General features: G+C 37.9%; 1 protein-coding gene across 5 annotated transcripts in view; it reads left to right on the top strand.

Annotated features, from left to right (window-relative positions):
• Positions 1-18758, top strand: part of HELZ (helicase with zinc finger) — a 171051-nt gene that overhangs the window by 99140 nt on the left and 53153 nt on the right. For all 5 annotated transcript variants that reach the window (XM_030923001.1, XM_030923003.1, XM_030923000.1 and 2 more), the window contains 5 exons: positions 538-656; positions 1811-1956; positions 4635-4782; positions 12291-12474; positions 14196-14424. In XM_030923001.1, coding sequence (XP_030778861.1) covers positions 538-656; positions 1811-1956; positions 4635-4782; positions 12291-12474; positions 14196-14424 — 826 coding nt within the window. The remainder of the gene's footprint in view (positions 1-537; positions 657-1810; positions 1957-4634; positions 4783-12290; positions 12475-14195; positions 14425-18758) is intronic.

Below are 18758 nucleotides of genomic sequence, written 5' to 3'. Positions count from 1 at the left end.
AGTGTTATGTGAAGTACAGATGTAAGATGTCAGGAAGTTGTTCTGACAAATATGGCAAAACTTAATCATCAAAAAAACAGTACCAATCTGGGGCCAGGCGTGGTGGCTCATCCTTGTAGTCCCAGAACTTTGGGAGGCTGGGGGGTGGGCCAAGGCACTTGAGGCCAGGAGTTCAGCCAGACTGGGAAATATAGTGAAACCTCATCTCTATAAAAAAGTACAAAAATTAGCTGGGCCTCATGGCATATGCTTATAGTACCAGCTACTTGGGAGGCTGAGGTGGGAGGATCACCTGAGCCCGAGGAGGTTGAGGCTACAGTGAGCCGTGATCATAGCACTGCACTCCAGCCTGGGAGACAGAGTGGCACCCTGTCTCAAAAAAAAAAAAATGATAATAATAATAAATAAATAAAAGTACTCACTACTCTTAGATTAGCAAACTGAACTCTTTACTTAGCAGAAAAGAAAATAACTATAGTCCTTCTGCCTTTGTTGCTGCTCTAGCATGCTATCCTGTGTTTATGCTGTACTTTCTAGGGTTTTTTACACACATTCTATTAGATGAAGCTGCCCAGGCCATGGAGTGTGAAACCATTATGCCTCTAGCATTAGCAACTCAAAACACTCGGATTGTCTTGGCTGGTGATCACATGCAGGTAAGTGCCCTCTGAGTCACTGTGTTGAAAGTAACTTTTAATTATATTTTGATGTTTAATCTATTTCTAAAACATCCTATGAAATTATGCCACGCATTATAACTTTAGTACTTCAAATAATTCTGTACTAATAGTGAAAAATATTGTTATTTCTGAAGAAAAATTACTATTCTGCTACTCTTTTTTCTTCTTTGGATAGTCTGTCACTGTTACAATTTTCATGTTTATTTAAGTTCTGTTCTTTTGTAGTATGAATATCTGATTCTTACTTTTTTTTGTGAAGTAAAATTTAAATGATCATTCCTGTAGGATCCTGGGGAATTGTAATTCCCCAGCTCCTGACCTTATTATTTGTTTACCTGAAGGAGTAATTTTTTTTGGTGTAATAGAAAACTAGGAAATAGAGGGCTTAATTAAAAATTATAGCCAAAATCTCAAAGAGTGTGATTTTATATATTTGAATATCTATATGTAGGAAAGAGAAATAACAGTTTTTCTATGAGGATACCTGTTTTACAAGGTCGCAGTTTGAGGCTCTTTCTCTCCTGCTGCAGTTAAGATTGGACCTACGTCTTACTATATAGCTGTCAGGACATCAAGGAGAGAGTTAAATGTAGAGGAGCAAATTCGGTTTTCATTTCTTTGCCTAAAGTAGTTTAATTTTTCTCTTTAGTGGTAAAAGGCATAACCATGAATGGCTCCTTATACTTCATACGATCAAGAGGATTGTTTTGTTAATTACTAAAAATGATTTTTTAGTGGTAGGCTGTATGTCCTACCAGCTCATCATTTAAAATAATTAATCAATTTTAGTGAAATAACTGTTTGACTCCCTCAGTGATGCAGTGGGTTGCATGTCTAGAATCACTCAAGTAGTAGCTACTCATTATTATGCTGGGGAGCCCTTTGTCAGGTGTAGAAAGAAACTCTAGGTTAGTGTTGGTAAACTGCAATGAGAAATTAGACATTTTAGCCAAGTTCTTAGTAGAGGTAATGGTTCAGAGAAAATATTACTGATTGCGCTTGTCCCAGCATTTAGCATGTTGAGGTTTGGTATATAAGAAGTTTTAGCTTGGTGGATTTTTTTATAAGTAGGTTAAAAATTACTATTTGTATATTCAGTTAAACTTTCTCTGTATGTTTGTCTGTTACAGCTCAGTCCTTTTGTTTACAGCGAGTTTGCCAGGGAGAGAAACCTTCACGTTTCATTACTTGACCGACTCTATGAGCATTACCCTGCTGAGTTCCCATGTAGGATTCTCCTGTGTGAGAACTACCGCTCCCATGAAGCTATCATCAAGTAGGTGTGAACTGCCCCCTCCGTGTCATACTTTCTGTGGTCTGGTGGTGGGAAGGATCTCAAAACAGAACTGTTACTAGGGACAGATGATTCCCAACAGACTTACATAGTGTTCCTAGTCTTGCAAATTATGTTTAATTTTATGTCTTTAAGAGAAAACTTCAGAAGTCAGAGTTGTAATTTTTCACAGAGTGGGGCTATTTTGGGAAAAACTCAAATCATGTTCTTCCTCTGCTTTCTCACAACAATTAACACAGACTTGTATGATCGAATGTAGGGAATTCCCTCCCACCAACAAATAAGCAACCAGTTCTGCAGGGGACACCAGCTAGGTGTCCTCCAATTCAATTCTGATACCATCTATCCAGAAATAATGTCCGATCCCACAGGTTGAGGGCTTAGAAGACTGCCCGCCTGCCAGCCCTCCAGCAGTCACAAGCCTGGGCCTTGGGAACTTCTAACTGATCGGCTTCAAGTTGAGGGTCCTGCCACCCTCTCTTTGGGTCTTTGGGTTCACTTAATTTGCTGGAGTGGCTCACAGAACACATGGAAGTGTTATTTACATTTGCTGGTTTCTTATCAAGGATATTACAGAGGATATAAATGAAGAGTGCCTAGGGCATGGTATGCGAGAAAGTGTGGAGAGCTGGCATGCCCTCCCTGGGCACCCCACCATCCAGAACCTCCACATGTTCAGCTTTCTAGAGGCTTTCGAACCCAGTTCTTTGGGTTTTTATGGAAGCATTTGTGATGTCAGCATTTCTTCCCTCAGAGTATAGGGCGGAACCCTCTCTGTGGAGGGTCTTAAGACCCACACTTTGGAAGGACGAGGCAGGAGGTTTGCTTAAGTTCAGGAGTTCAAGTCCAGCCTGAGCAACACAGGGAGACCCCTTCTACCAAAAAAAAAAAAAAAAAATTAGCTGGGCGTGGTGGCACGCAACTGTGGTCCCAGCTACTTGAGAGGCTGTGGTGGGAGGGCTTCTTGAACCCAAGAGGTTGAGGCTTCAGTGAGCCATGATTACACCGTTGCACTCCAGCCTGGGTGACAGAGCAAGACCCTGTCTCAGAAACAAAAATAAGAATAAAAAGACAGGGGAAGATTAGAGTCCTGCTTTGGGGCCGATGAAAGGAAGCCAGGAGAAAGTCAGAGAGATTCTGGGCCTGACATACCCAAATTATAACAAAAGACTGTAACAAGAGCTATGGTAGTTATGAGCCAGGAACTGTGGATGAAAAAAAAAAAAAAAAAAAAAAATATATATATATATATATACACACACACACACACACACACAACACACACACATATAAATAAAATAACACCACAAGGGTAATTCTGGAAACCAAAACTTTAGATTATGTTAGCTATACATATGTTTTTCTGTGACTAAATATATAATCTGTATGAAAAGTTACATGCTATAATAAATACATTGACAAATAGCATGATGGTTTGCTTATGTCTTTGGCTATGTTGTACAAGGAATCTGCTTTAAAAGAAAGGAAGAAAGGAAAGAAAGGGAGGGAGAAAAACCATGAAACTTAGTAAGTTTTAAAATATTTCTGTTAGCTATAGTGTGCATAAATATAAAGAGATACAAAGGTATATATCTCAACAACTCAGTGGGTTGTCACCACCTGCATGCAGCATGTAACCCTCATCCAGATCAGGAAGCAGAACATGACCAGCGCTCCGAACGCCCCTTTGTGCTCCTTTCCAGTCATTACCCTGACCAGAAACTTAGCACTGTAAAAAAATGTAGTATAATTTAATAATATTGATTATGTCAACCATGTGAAAACCGTTTTTAGGTTTCCCTGAATGCAATTGGATAGATATAATTGTATCTCTCAAAATGTGATTCTTTTATTGTCTTCAGTCATTTGCTGCAGTCACTGATGAGTCAAGTACTAGATGGTGTCTTCATCAGTAAAGTGGATTCATTTTACAGCTTGATCGTCTTTCAATTGTGTACATTGTTTCAGCATCTGTATATCTGTGTGTTCGCATGTATTAGTACAATCATGGGTCACATTTTGAGAAATGTGTCATTAGGCGATTTTGTTGTTGTGTGAATGTCACAGAGTGAACTTACGCTAACCTAAATGGCATAGCCTACTACACATACAGGTTATATGGTGTATATAGCCTGTTGGCTCCTAGGTTACAAACCTGTACAAAGCATGCTACTGTACTGAATACTGTAGGTAATTATAAAACAATGGTATTTGTATATCTAAACATGGAAAAAGTATGGTAAAAATACAGTATTATAATCTTATGGGACCATCATCATATATACTGTCTGTTGTTGACTAAATCGTCATTATGTGGTACATGATTGTATGTGACTCATTTAAATAAAAATATATAGTAACCAAGGAAATATACTGGCTAGCAAATTTCTTCATAAAGTCTCATCTTGTGTTGAACTGTCATCATTTCTTCCTGTTTTGGCTTCGTAGCTTACCAAAATCATTCCATTTAACAATGTTACGCCAGGACCCTACTCTTGTTATTTTTGGAGAAAATTTTGGCATCATAAGTATTAGATGATTGGAGTAAAATTAATCGTGGACATAAGGCAATATTATTAGAATTGACTTTTTTTTTCTTATGGGTGAAATTAGTTTTGATGTAGATTTTCCCCCTTTTTTCTTTTTGTCTTTTACTGCAGTTACACCTCTGAGCTTTTCTATGAGGGCAAACTGATGGCCAGTGGGAAGCAGCCAGCACACAAAGATTTCTATCCACTAACTTTCTTTACAGCACGAGGAGAAGATGTACAAGAAAAAAATAGCACAGCTTTTTATAATAATGCAGAGGTACCTTAATTCTTTTTTGCAAATTGTTAACATTTTCTCAGTCACATCGTCTGGTTTTGTTAAGCATTTATTTAAAGTTTTGGGTTGACATTGTATTGCATATTGATTTCATTTACATGTTAATAGTATGTAAAGTTTATTCTTTCTTGTATAACATTGATTTGTTCAGATGAATCTCCTGTGGGAAACAAAAACTTTGATTTACATTTTGTCTTATGGTAAGACACAAAATACATAATTTCATTCAAAAGAAAAACCAACATTGTTCTCAATTAGATCATTATTGTTAGGTATCTAAAATAGACTCTGAGTAAGTTTTATAGTGCATATGCAAATGAGGTATCATTTTAAATGAATAAAACTTGAATTGCAGAATCCTGTGCTTCAAAGAGATCACATGGACCCAGACAGCAATGTTGCAATTCCATGATGTGCTCCAACTTACATAATTCTCTTATAATTTCTGACTTTTTAGGTTCAGAGAGAGTGTGAGTATTTGAAGGGTCAGATCAGGCAGCAGACCAAAAAAATGGCAACGTCTTCAGGGGCTAACAAACCAGAAACCCTGGAGTTAAGGTTCTGTCCGTCAGGAGGGAGTGGGGTTCTGGACTTCAGGAAACCCAAAGGATGGCAGATCGTTGGGAGCATGGCTCTTGATCTCCAGTCTCCACTGCCCTTGAATTCCATGCTTTACCCATATTATTTACAAAGAAATGGCTTTTATTATGTAGTAGGAATTCATTTTTCCGTTAAGACATTGCTCACGGGCCTGTAGTTAGAAGTCAGTACAAAAAAATCATCAGTACTCACTTGATAAAATCCTAGCCAAAAACAAAGAAACTTGACATTTTGGTTAGTCTGTGCCGTTTAATTTTAGGAAAAGGTAAACTTTTCTTTAAATATTTGAAATATTGAAAATAACTTTAGGGGTCTCCTTTATTGTTTTTGCACTCAAGTTGGAAACCACTGACCTAGAAATTAGCCGTGATTATGGGTGGGAGGGATGACAGGAAGCGGCAAGCAGGGCCTGAAATCCAGAAGCCTTGGTGGCCCTGCGGTGACATCAGGCATCAGAGCTGAGCCTTGATCCTTGATCCTGAGGCAGGATTGATGTTTGCCTACTACAACTGAGAGGCTCGGTTTCTCAGCCTGGGTTACTTGTTCATTCACAGTGACCTGGTGTGTTTCCCAGGAAACCCGTAAGCTATAGGATAAATAAGGTGCTGTTCCATGGACTGTCAGTTTTACTCATGTGACCTTTAAATATTAAGCATGTAACTTTAGAGACATTTCAAACCACCTTGACTTTCACCAGAGCATAGTTTGTTCAGAGAGTGGCTTCAGCCCCATGAGTTACTATAGTCAAAAATTTTGAGACATATTGCTCCAGGACTCTTTCTGCAAGGGGCAAAAACTGACCCTGTTCACCTCAGCTGAATACCAGTGTAGGTGTTTTGAATTTTCAAATACCAGTATAGGCATATTTGGATACTAATATAGGTTTATTTGGACAGTAAGATGATTTTAGAAGCTCTGGTCTTTTCTTGATGGTATGTAATTTAAAAGTGAAACTCAAATCTATTTTGTGTTATAGAACAAGCAGAGGAAGTGGCATCAGTTACATCATAGGGGAAAAATGATATCTTTTATAAAGAGTATAATACTTAGGAGAGCATTTGAAAATAGTTTACATTCCACTATTAGGAAAATAAGATAGTCTTACATAGAGTTAAAATAAAAATGAACTGAAAAAAAAAGGTTGGAATTAAAAGTAAAGTTCAAGAACCTCAAGTTGAAGGAATACTCATAGCATTTGTGCTGTGCATAGTTCTCCTTTGTTTAGGCAACATGCTTTTTATTTTACATATCTCGTGCTTTGTACATCATTTGAAATTGTGTCTTCCTTCACGTGCTTAAAATTGTAGAAGGAGACTGAGAAAGATCATTCTTTTTTTTCTTGATTCTGAACTTATATCCCACAGTAATGAAATGGTTTCAATTTAATGCCAAGGTGAGAAAAAAGTACAATTTAAATACTAAGCACCAGAGATATGTTTTTTCTTTCTTTCTTTTTTTTTTTGTTGACTCAGAGTCTCTCTTTGTCACCCAGGCCAGAGTGCAGTAGTGTGATCACTGCAGCCTTGATCTCCTGGGCTCAGGTGATCCTTTAGCTTCATTAGCTTCAGCCTCCCAAATAGCTGGGACTATGGGTACGCACCACCACGCCTAGTTAATTTTTTAAAATATATATATTTTGTAAAGATGAGGTCTTACTTACTATGTTGCCCAAGCTAGTCTTGAACTCCTGGGATCAAGCGATCCTCTCACCTCAGCTTCCTAAAATGCTGGGAAAGAGGTGTGAGCAACCATACTGGGCCAAGGTTTAGTTCTTTACCTTGAAAAATTCAGTTGGAAGGGAGGAGCTATGGATAATAACCATAAGATGGTATGGTCTGGGAGGTAGACAGAGTTGTACAGATATACAAAATGAATCCATTGGGCTTGGTGGCACCTGAGGCATAGAGGAGAACATGGTTTTTGCCTCATATGTCTTGAGAATCTGCAGTTAATTATCTATATTTATAATTGTTACATCTCCCTAATAGGTTGACCTTTTTATCATTTTTAAGTGTTCCTCCTTGGTGTGACTCATACCTGTAATCCCAGCATATTAGGAGACCGAGGTGGATATATTGCTTGAGCCCAGGAGTTCAAGATCAGGCAACATGGTGAAACCCTGTCTCTATGAAAAAATTAGGTGGGCATGGTGGCAGGTGCCTGTAGTACCAGCTACTCAGGAGTCTGAGGTGGGAGGATGGCTTGAGCTTGGGAGGTGGAGGTTGCAGTGAGCTGTGATTGCACCACTGCGTTGCCGCCTGGGTAACAGCTAGACCCTGTCTCAAAAAAATAAAATAAAATAAGTAAATAATCCCTCTTTATCTTAGTACAGTTTTTTGTTTTAAAGTTGATTTGTCTGACATTAGTATAACAATTTCAGCTTGTTTATAGTTGCTGTTTGCACAGTATATCTTTTTTTATTTTACTTTCATCTTATTTACATGTTTGAATCTGAAGTGCATGTTCTATAGACAGCATATTGTTAGATCTTGATTTTTTTAAAAAAGTCTGAAAATCTCTGCCTTTTTGTTCGTTTGTTTTGTTTTGTTTTCTTTTGTTTTTGAGACAGGGTCTTGCTCTGTCACCTAGGCTGGAATGCAGTGAGTGACACGATTATGGCTCACTGCAGCCTTGACCTCCCTGGGCTCAGGTAATCTTCCCACCTCAGCCTCCTAAGTAGCTGGGACTACAGATGCATGTCACTATGCCCAGCTAATTTTTGTATTTTTTGTAGAGATGGGATTTGTTGTGTCGCCCTGGCTGGTCTTGAACTCCTGGGCTTAAGCTATCCACCTCCCTCACCCTCCCAAAGTTCTGGAATTGCAGCCATCTTTGCATTTTGATGGGGATTTTTAATCCATTCACATTTAATGTTATTGATATGGTTGGATTTACCTCAGCCCTTTTTTCCTCTATGTCTCATGTAGTTTTTGATCTCCTGTGTCTCCTTTATTGCCTTCTTTTGTATTAAATGCATATTTTCTAGTGTCACATTTTAATTCCTTTAATTATTATTTTTCTTTTTTTTTTTTTTTGTGAGATAAAGTCTCACTCTGTTGCTCAGGCTGGAGTGCAATGGTATGTTCTTGGCTCACTGCAACCTTCGCCTCCCAGGTTCAAGTGATTATTGTGCCTCAGCCTCCCGAGTAGCTGGAATTGCAAGTGCCTGCCACCATGCCTGGCTAATTTTTGTATTTTTCATAGAGGCAGGGTTTTACCATGTTGGCCAGGCTGGTCTCAAATTCCTACTTCAAGTGACCCACCCACCTCGACCTCCCAAGGTGCTGGGGTTATAGGCATGAGCCACCATGCCCGGCCATTTCTTTTAATTATTTTTTAATTATATTTTTTGAGTTATTTTCTTAGTGGTTTCTTTAGGGCTTAAAATATACATCTTACTTTATCAGAATCTACTTCAAATTTTCACTAACTTGTTTCCAAAGAGCTATAGAAATTACTCCTACATAGCTCTATTCCTCCTTCCTTTCTGTGCTATTACAGTATATATAATATACCTATATATAACAAACTATATTTTTATAATTATTAATTTATATAATTTTATGTTTTTAAAAAATTCTGAGAGAAGGGTGACAAGTCAGTACATGTTTATGGAGTTTACTATATTAACCTTCACTTCTCTTTGTGGATTTGAGTTACCATCTGGTATCATTTTTTACCTACCTCCTTTGTGCTGTTATTGTCAAACATATTACATTGTTATATGTTATAGCCTAACAATACAATTATGTACATATGGGCTTATGCAATTGCTTTTTAAATGAGTTAAGAGGAGAAAGGAGAAGAAATATGTTATTATACTGTCTTCTATCATTACCCACATAATCACCTTAACTAAGATCCTTTGTTTGTGTGGATTTGAATTATTGTCTGGTATCACTTGCTTTCAGCCTGAAGAACTTCCTTCAGTGTTTCTTGTAAGGGGAGTCTGCAAGTAAGGAATTCTCTTAGGTTATGTTTCATCTGGGCATGTCTCTATTTTGCCCTCATTTTTGAAAAGTAGAATATAAGGTTATTAGTCGAATTGGTTGAATTTTTTCTTTTAGCACATTGAAATATGTTTTCTCACTGCTTTCTGGCCTCTATTGTTTCTGGTGAGAAATCTGTTAGTCTTACTGGAATTTCTTTGTAAGTGATGAGTTGTTTTTCTCTTGCTGTTTTCAAGGTTTTATTTTTGTCTTTGACTTTAGTTTTTAATATGGTTGTCTGTTGTGTGGGTCTCCTTGCATTTATCTTACTCAAAGTTCATTTGAGCTTGGATGTATAGCTCAGTGTTTTCCATCAAATATGGAAAATTTTTAGCCATTATTTCTTTGAACCTTTTTTCTGCTCCTTTCCATCTTTGCTCTCCTTCTGTTCTCCCATCAGATGCATGTTGGTGAGCTTAATTGGTGGTCCACACTTCTTTGAGGCTGTGTTCTTTTTTCTGCATTACTTTTTCTCTCTGTTCTTCAGATTGCGTAACCACTATGTGTCTTCATGTTTGCTGATTCATGCTTCTGTTATTTCAGATCTACAATTGACTCCTGGCAATAAATTTTTCATTTCAGTGTTTTTACTTTTCTACTTCCTAGGGCATAAATTGCTCCACGGTGTAATCCAGCTGCCATGGGTCTCTTGGCAGAGGCAGAATGTTGCCAGTTTGTAAGCCTTCCTCTCACTGTCTCCTGGGTAGAACTTAGGGAGCAGTTGTTGGGGGAATACATGGAACTTGCTCCTCACTGCTTTTCCCAACCTGCATCCATCCTATGGAGCAGGAGCTCTGTGTATGCTGTGTGTTTGTGTGTAATCCATGCTGCCATCCAGGTGCTTCCATCCAGCTGGTGCCACTACCCAATGTGGGTCTTCTGTAGTGCAGACCAGGGGAGGTTGGGATCTGCTGATGTTCAATGGCTGCTGAGTCTACGAAGCGTAGGTCTTCTGTCCTAGGAAGCTAGAGAAAATGGAGACTGTCAGTGGACTGCCAAGGCCTTTGGAACAGCTCTCCTGCAATACAGAGCTATGTGGGAAAGAGGGACTGCACTGCTACCCACTGTCTCACTCCCTATGTAGCAGGAGATGGTGGTTGGGGAACAGGTACCACCTGACTACTGCCAACTGCTTATCATAGGCCTTCTGCAGCACAAAGCTGTGAAAAACGAAATCTGCCAATGTTTACCAGGTGCCAAAAGCACCTGCAATAGGAGGGAGCTAGGAAGATGGAAATTGGCCCTTGGCTGTTGAAACAGTTCTGTAAGACAGAGCTGTGGGGGAATAGAGGCAGTCCGTAGCTTGTAGGCCTCAACCTTCCACTGTTCTCAGTGAGTTTTGTAGGTTTTGTTGAATAGGCAGATGCTTCTCAATTTTCTTGTAACCTCTTTCCTCTGTCTTTAGAGACTTTGATTGTCTTTGCTAATTTTGACCAACTTAAAAGATGTCTGTCTGGGGAAGAGGTTTCCCACAATGACTCATACCATCATTCTAAGTCTGTTTTTTGACTACACGACAGTAGGATAAAGTGCAGAAATGGTTGTGTATTGCTTAGTGGTGGGAACTCTGTTTATGGGGTGGGAGGGTGCAGCAGAGGTGTTAGATGTCTATCCCCACATCTAACCACATGGGTGAAGATAATTTTTTCCTATTCCTTATTTCAGTAGACTCAGTATGTCTACTCTGTTTCCTGATAGTGAGAACGCCATGTCTTTAGTTTGCTCTTCACATTCCCTGGGTGGTCTGTGTATTTGATGCATGTGCTGCTGTATCATAACAACAGTAGGATGACTGTAGTCCTTACCTCTGTAGTTCATTGAATTTGTATCTGGACATGGGAACTGCTTCACAGTCAATAACCTCACGTTTTTCAAAAGATGAAAATGGTCAGTTTTTATTAAATATATTTAATATTATAAATTCAAATAGATACTGTTAGTAAATAATAAAGAAACGATGTACTTAAAGACATTTAAAAGCATATCTCCTTCCTCTGTATGCCCCTAGACTCTTGACTGACCCTCTCTTGTGCTTGCCTTATATGTATTTTTTTATTATAACTCTCTTTTCTAAATAAACTATAAGCTCTTCTCAGTAAGTAGCAGGCAAGGAACATGTTTTATTAGTTTTTGTACCTTCTCCGCTGTGCCAGACATTGAAACTGTTTGATCAATTCATTGAATTAAAATAGAACAAACTATCCTAAAAACCTTATCATAATCCAATAATTGGGGTCTGAAAAATTTAGTTGCATAAACTGTGGTGTTGCTTTATTGCAAGGTTAATGACATGGCTTGGCTGGACTTGTACCACTAGCAGGTAGTGAATTCTGAAAGTCTGTCTCTGTGATCCACATGTGGCCTAGTCCCAACTGTGGTTTGTTGTCAGTTGGTGGCTGTTGGCTGGTCAGCTTAATTATATCAGTGAGGAAGGGGACAATGTTAGGCCTTGTACTGCTGGGAATTAGTGGTGTCCCTGATGACAGGAAGCTTCTAGTTGGTTAGTTTCATTGGCCTGATCTGGAGAGAGTGGACTGAGAATTTCTGGGACTGTGAGAACTTACCTCCCCTAGAATCATGGCCTGTCTTTTTCCCCATGCAGGAACTTGATCTTGTTCCTCCCTACACAGGAACTTGGGGGCCAGTAGCATTGCCCCTGATTTTCATGTTTTCACTGGTTGTATTATTGGAGAATTTTACTGTTTAAAATGTAAATGGAAAATTTATATTCTCATTCTGTTCACATCAGCAAAGCATTACTCCCATTTAGAGGTAGTTTTTTTTTTTTTTTTTTTAAATGATGTCTGCTAAAATGGGATCCTTTATAAATGTGTTTCAGTTACGATATTTTCTCCAAACATTGGTGATGACTTTAATATGTATGTGTATGTTTGTTTAAAGGTGTTTGAAGTGGTGGAACGTGTAGAAGAGTTAAGAAGGAAGTGGCCAGTAGCGTGGGGGAAGTTAGATGATGGCAGTATTGGTGTGGTGACTCCATATGCTGATCAAGTGTTTAGAATACGTGCTGAACTTCGAAAAAAGAGATTATCTGATGTTAATGTAGAAAGGGTGCTAAACGTTCAAGGTAAGTATCAATTGAAATGAATTAAGTCATTCAAATGCTTAAATCTAAAGTGTGTTCACACTGGATTTTTAATGCTTAAGATCTCTTTTCTGAACTTGTGTTCTTTTCATATCAAGTTCTTTAATGCCAGGTTTGGCAATTAAAGGTTGCACTCATTTACATGTTTATTAAATTTTTATATCCAAATAAAATAAGTATTAACAAATATACCTTTTCTATGACCATAAATTGTGTCAGTGCCACATAGTATGTGTATGCTGTGAATTACAATCACAATAGTATATAACACATTTTGCGGTTATACTGTATCTGAGTATGAATTTCTTCATAAAGATTTTTATGTATAGACTTTTCTAAATTTATAGTTAACAGCAACTCCTTTAAATTATCTTCATTTAATTAATTGCTATAAAGTTTGTGCTTTTAAATATATGAAGCAACATTATGATGTGAACTCTAAGTGAAGCCTAATACAATGTTAGGTGTTATGGTAATATCCAGCAGTAAGAGTAAGAGCATGGGAAAAACATAGTTCTACTGTACGATGTGTTGTCCAGATTATACAGAATTTAGGTGAGCATTTTAGAAAGAACATTAGGAGTAAATTAGAAAGCACCCAGAGAAGACTTAAGGTAGTGAATGGTCAAGAAACTGCCATGAGAAAACTAGGATTGTTTGGCCTGGCGAGGAGAAGACTAAGGATTGACATCAACATTGTATTGAGACTTGTCATAGGGTGAGGGAATAGATATGCTACTATATGAAGCACATAAAAAATGATATACACCTAGACTTTCTGTAGACTTCTTTATGAAATCAACTGTGCCTGCCCCCGTTGGCCAGAGACTAGATGACTCTTTCAACAAAGGGTCCTTGTATTGGGTGGAACCTGGGACTAGATAGTTTTTAAGGTTGGTTCCAACAGTATCATTAAAAAAATTTTTTTTATGGTGGTAAAATATGTATGGTGTAAAGTTGACCATTTTAACCATTTTTATGCACATAAGTTCTGTGGCATTAAGTTCATTTACGTTATTGTGTAACAGTCGTCACCATTCATCTCTAGAACTTTTTTGAGCTTTCCAAACTGAAATTCTGTATGCATTAAATGCCCCCCCATTCCTCCTTACCTCCTGGCAGTCACCCTTCTACATTCTTTCTCTGTGAATTTGACTATTCTAGCTACCTCATATAAATGGAATTGTGTAGTATTTGTCCTTTTGTGACTGGTTTATTTCACTTAGCATAATGCCTTCAAGGTTCATCCATGTTGTAAGATGTGTCAGAATTTCATGCCTTTATGAGGCTGAATAATCTATTGTATGTATGTGCCACATTCTGTTGATCCATTCCTCTGTCCAGGGATACTTACTTGTGTTGCTTCCACCTTTTGGCTATTGTGAATAATGCTGCTATGAATGTGGATATACAAATATCTGTTTGAGTTGCTCCTTTCAGTTCTTTTGAGTATGTATGTAAGCATGGAATTGCTGGATCATATGGTAGTTCTCTGCTTAATTTCTTGAAGAACTGCCACACTGTTTTCCACAGCAGCTGTACCATTGGACATTCTCACCAGCAGTGCATAAGGGTTTCAGTTTCTCCACATCTTTGCCAATGTTTGTTATTTAGCAATTACATTTTTAAAAATGCAATGCTTTTATTTTATCCGTGGTTCAGAATGACAATCTTAAGTCTTTTCTTAAAAATTTTCTTTGTAGGAAAGCAATTCAGAGTTTTGTTTCTTAGCACAGTACGTACAAGACATACTTGTAAACATAAACAGACACCAATTAAAAAGAAAGAGCAACTTCTGGAAGATTCCACAGAGGACTTAGATTATGGTTTTTTATCTAACTACAAGCTTCTCAATACTGCCATCACAAGAGCACAATCCCTGGTTGCTGTGGTGGGTGATCCCATTGCTCTGTGCTCTATTGGAAGATGCAGGTAAATATGTGTTACTGTTGAGACATTAAAGGGGAAATGTGACATGATTTGTATCCCTATGTGTACATTTATTCATATGACCTTCTGGCTAATTAAAATCAGGTTTATTATAGCCTGATATCCAATGGGAACACAAAAGCATATTACTTTGAATCTATTGTATGCATAATTGTATATTCATTGAGCCATTATTCAAGAGATATTTCCTGAGTGACTTCTAGGTTCTAAGCACTCTTCCAGCTCCTAAAGATACATCAGTGAACAAAATACACAAAAGATCTCTGCCCTTGTGGGCTTACATTTTATTTGTGGGGCTTACTTTTTACTATTAAGGAGAGGAAGATTACTATACACTAAATAGGAATAATATATAGTATTTTACATGGTAAGTTGAATGGAAAGGAAAATATTAAGAGGAATTAGGAGTGATGGGGACAGGGCAGACTAGCTTGTGATTATAAATAGCATGGTGAGAGCAGACCTCACTGAGAAGCTGACTTTGGAAGTGAGGGAGAAGCTATTTGGGTTAAAAGTGCTCCAGGAAGAAGCAACAACTAGGGCAAGGGTCCTGAGCTGGTTTCATGTATGTGTCTGTAATTGATGGATATTAACTTTTGTATCCCTTGGTGCGTCACTTTTCCCCTTCATTGTTCTAATTTTTGATGAATTTCCTTCTGTAGTCTTGCTCTCTCAAGGCTTCTCAATGTAGATAATTCTTTGTATCTGGTTAATCCAGAAGATCTTAACATTTGGGGTTTAGACGTGGTCATTACTTGTCTTTTGATAGCATTATTAGTATTCATTAGACTTTAGTTTTAAGGAACAATTTCTACTAAATATGGTTAAAATACCAACCTACACACCAAAATCTTTCTTTATACACTCGTGACTTATACCAGTGAATTGGAATTTTAACTGTACGAAGCCAGTAATAGAAGATTTGGCCTTTTGAGTATTGAAGAACTGTGTTAGCATTAAAAAAAAAAAAAAAAAGCAGTTGAACAGATATTTATAATATTCTTTTGTGAAAAAGAAAGAAATACACTAGGGATTACTTAAAATTTTATAAGTATGCTAGTTCCTGTCATAGGAAGTTTAGAATAGTAAAAAGAGATGTAGATAGTCCTGAATCTGCCTTGGGTAATTATTTCTTTTTGATCTGTTAGAATTAAAATAGACAAAACTATTAGGACATGGCACTCTTTAAATCAGGGTTTTTTTCTTACAATATAGATGATGACAGCACTTTATTATCTGTTTTTGTGTTCTAGCAGGCAGAAAAATCCTATGGGAAGGGAGACTATTTGACACCTTTAAGAATCAGTTTGATGTATCAGAATTTCAGACCCTCAAAAAGTTCATGGCCTTTCTAGGGGAAAGCTGTCGTCAGAAGAATCAAGTAGAGTTTTAATTGATGAAAAAAATGTTTCTTCTTTAAAAATCAAAGCCTGGAGGGTCTGTGACTTTGTCTATGAACAATTCTGTTGTAACATCTTTAATTTCATACCTTAAAAATATATTGCCATGCATTTGTAGTCACCAATGACAAAAAATTGGAGGGAGGAGAATTTTTTTTTTTTTTTGAGACTGAGTTTCACTCTTGTTGCCCAGGCTGGAGTACACTGGCACAATACCGGCTCACTGCAACCTCCACCTCCTGGGTTCAAGCAGTTCTCCTACCTCAGCCTCCCAAGTAGCTGGGATTACAGGCCACCACACCCAGCTAATTTTTTGTATTTTTGGTAGAGACGGGGTTTCTCCATGTTGGTCAGGCTGGTCTTGAACTCCCGACCCTAGGTAGTCTTCCCGCCTCGGCCTCCCAAAGTGCTAGGATTACAGGCATGAGCCACCACGCCTAGCTGAGAATATCTTTTTTTTTTTTTTTTTTTTTTTTTTTTGAGACGGAGTCTCTCTGTGTCGCCCAGGCTGGAGTGCAGTGGCCGGATCTCAGCTCACTGAAAGCTCTGCCTGCCGGGTTTACGCCATTCTCCTGCCTCAGCCTCCCAAGTAGCTGGGACTACAAGGGCCCGCCACCTCGCCCGGCTAGTTTTTTGTATTTTTTAGTAGAGACAGGGTTTCACAGTATTAGCCAGGATAGTCTCGATCTCCTGACCTCGTGATCCGCCCGTCTTGGCCTCCCAAAGTGCTGGGATTACAGGCTTGAGCCACTGTTCCCAGCCAAGAATATCTTAATTCTAAGTTACAAATGAATAGAAGAAACCAAGTATATCAAGGAGTCTGCTATTTTGGCTTTCATCCTAGGAATTTTACTTTGTATTACTTTACTAGTCATTGTAAGTATATTTGGTTAGAATGTTGCTTGTGGTATTTTACCATTTTTGCTTATAGTTATTATTTGATAAGTGAAACAGCACATACTATGATTAGAATGTAATATATTAAATCACATATATAGATTGGAATGTGTTGAAAACAACTAGAAACTATGAGGGGAGTAAACGGATATGAGAATAGTGTTGCGGTCAGGTGCAGTGGCTCACACCTGTAATCCCAGCACTCTGAGAGGCCCTGGTGGGTGGATTGCTTGTGCTCAGGAGTTTGAGACCAGCCTGGGCAACATGGCAAAACCTTGTACCTACAAAAAATACAAAGTTTAGCTGGGTGTGGTGGCATGTGCCTGTGGTCCCAGCTACTTAGGAGGCTGAAGTGGGAGGATCGTTTGAGCCCAGGAGGTCAAGGCTCTAGTGATCATGCCACTACACTCCAGCCTGGGTGACAGAGCAAGACCCTGTCTCAAAGAAAATTAAAAAATGAATAGTGTTAAGCCACATTAGGTTTGGGTTCTTCTTACAAATAGCTCCAAATACATTTACCAACCTGAATATTTTTAAAGAAACCATTACCCCTTTCTTAATAGAGTCATATTATACTGTGAATTGCATGAGATCAGCATTTTTCATCCATTCTCTGACAGAAATCATTACTTTCTTAGAGCAAATGGGTGAATAATTCTTCCTGAGGCCATGCTCTCAGAATTATCCAAGGCTAATTTTTAACTTCAAAGCTGAGTCTACTGTTGCCTGTTTCTTACTACTCAACCGGGAAGTGTCAAGGTATACACCTTAATTGATAAGCTAAGCAGAATATTTTCAGGGAAGTAAATATACCGTGTTGAGTGGGAAAAACCCATACATTTCATAGTTACATGGCAGTGTTGATTATCTGCTTTATTTATACAGTTTAATCATGGCTGTAGCCCAAGAATTAATAGTTGGGGCATATGGATATTTAAGCTTTAATCTCACTAATTTAATTAGATATTAATTTACCCTCACAATACAAGTAAACTCAGAGAATATAATATGATTCTTGGGTCCTGTAAAAATGGAAGAGTGAGTTCTTTGTAGTTTGAGTTCATTAGGACTGTTTTCCCACTTTTTTCATTTAATATTTTCAAAAAACTAATATATTCCCAAATATCAATCAGGTTTTTAAGGAATACTTCCTGTGTATATTGTATCAGTTCAGAAGTAAATCAGTTATATATTCTTTTTTGTTTTATTTTTAAACAGATTTTTTTTCTGTTAATCCAAAATGGATATAGTGAAGATCCTCCCACTCTCTCGCCAAGCTAACAAGTATTAATAGTGGCTGCTGTTTATTGACAGCTTTCTTTGAGCCAGGTGCTGGTTTATGTGCTTTGCACATATTGCCTCATTCGGTCCTCTTAACAACCCTATAATGTGGGTATTTTATTTGCATTTCAAATGGGCAGCCTGATTCAGAGAGATTAAATTGCCCAGGGTCACATAGCTATTATGTGGTCCACTCAAACAGATGTCAGATTGACTTCAAAACCCACATTCTTCTGTCTGGTTATGCTGCCTTTCCCAGAACTGATGGATATGCTCAGAGAAATCTGCACGGAATGGCAGGAGGCTAAGAGGAGAGTGATAACCTTTCTTCAAACCAAGGCATTTGGAGAAGGTCTTCCCTTGAACTGAATTTCTTCATTTAGCACATTTTATTTACTCTGTGAAATATAAACATATTTCATGTATGTGTAGAGATGTATGTATATGTGTACACACACACACACACACACACACACACACACACACACACACACACACACACACACACAGTGACCTAGGTACACCAAGTGATGTTTTAGTGTTTTATCAGTCATCTTAGAAGTAAGGTTAACACAGAAAGAAAATCAAACTTTGTTTTCAGGCAGTGATTAAAAATAAGGTTACATCCTTTGAAATGCCTAAAATTATATTACAGTGTAATACACACTTGGGTTTTTAAACCAATAGTACTAAAAAAAATGGTTAAAGTAATATTATATTAACATTTTAGGGAGGGGG

The sequence above is a fragment of the Rhinopithecus roxellana genome, chromosome 19, assembly GCF_007565055.1.
Source record: "Rhinopithecus roxellana isolate Shanxi Qingling chromosome 19, ASM756505v1, whole genome shotgun sequence".
Lineage (NCBI taxonomy): Eukaryota > Metazoa > Chordata > Mammalia > Primates > Cercopithecidae > Rhinopithecus > Rhinopithecus roxellana.
The sequence above is the reverse complement of the archived record's forward strand: the minus strand, read 5'-3'. Positions and strand labels throughout refer to the sequence as shown.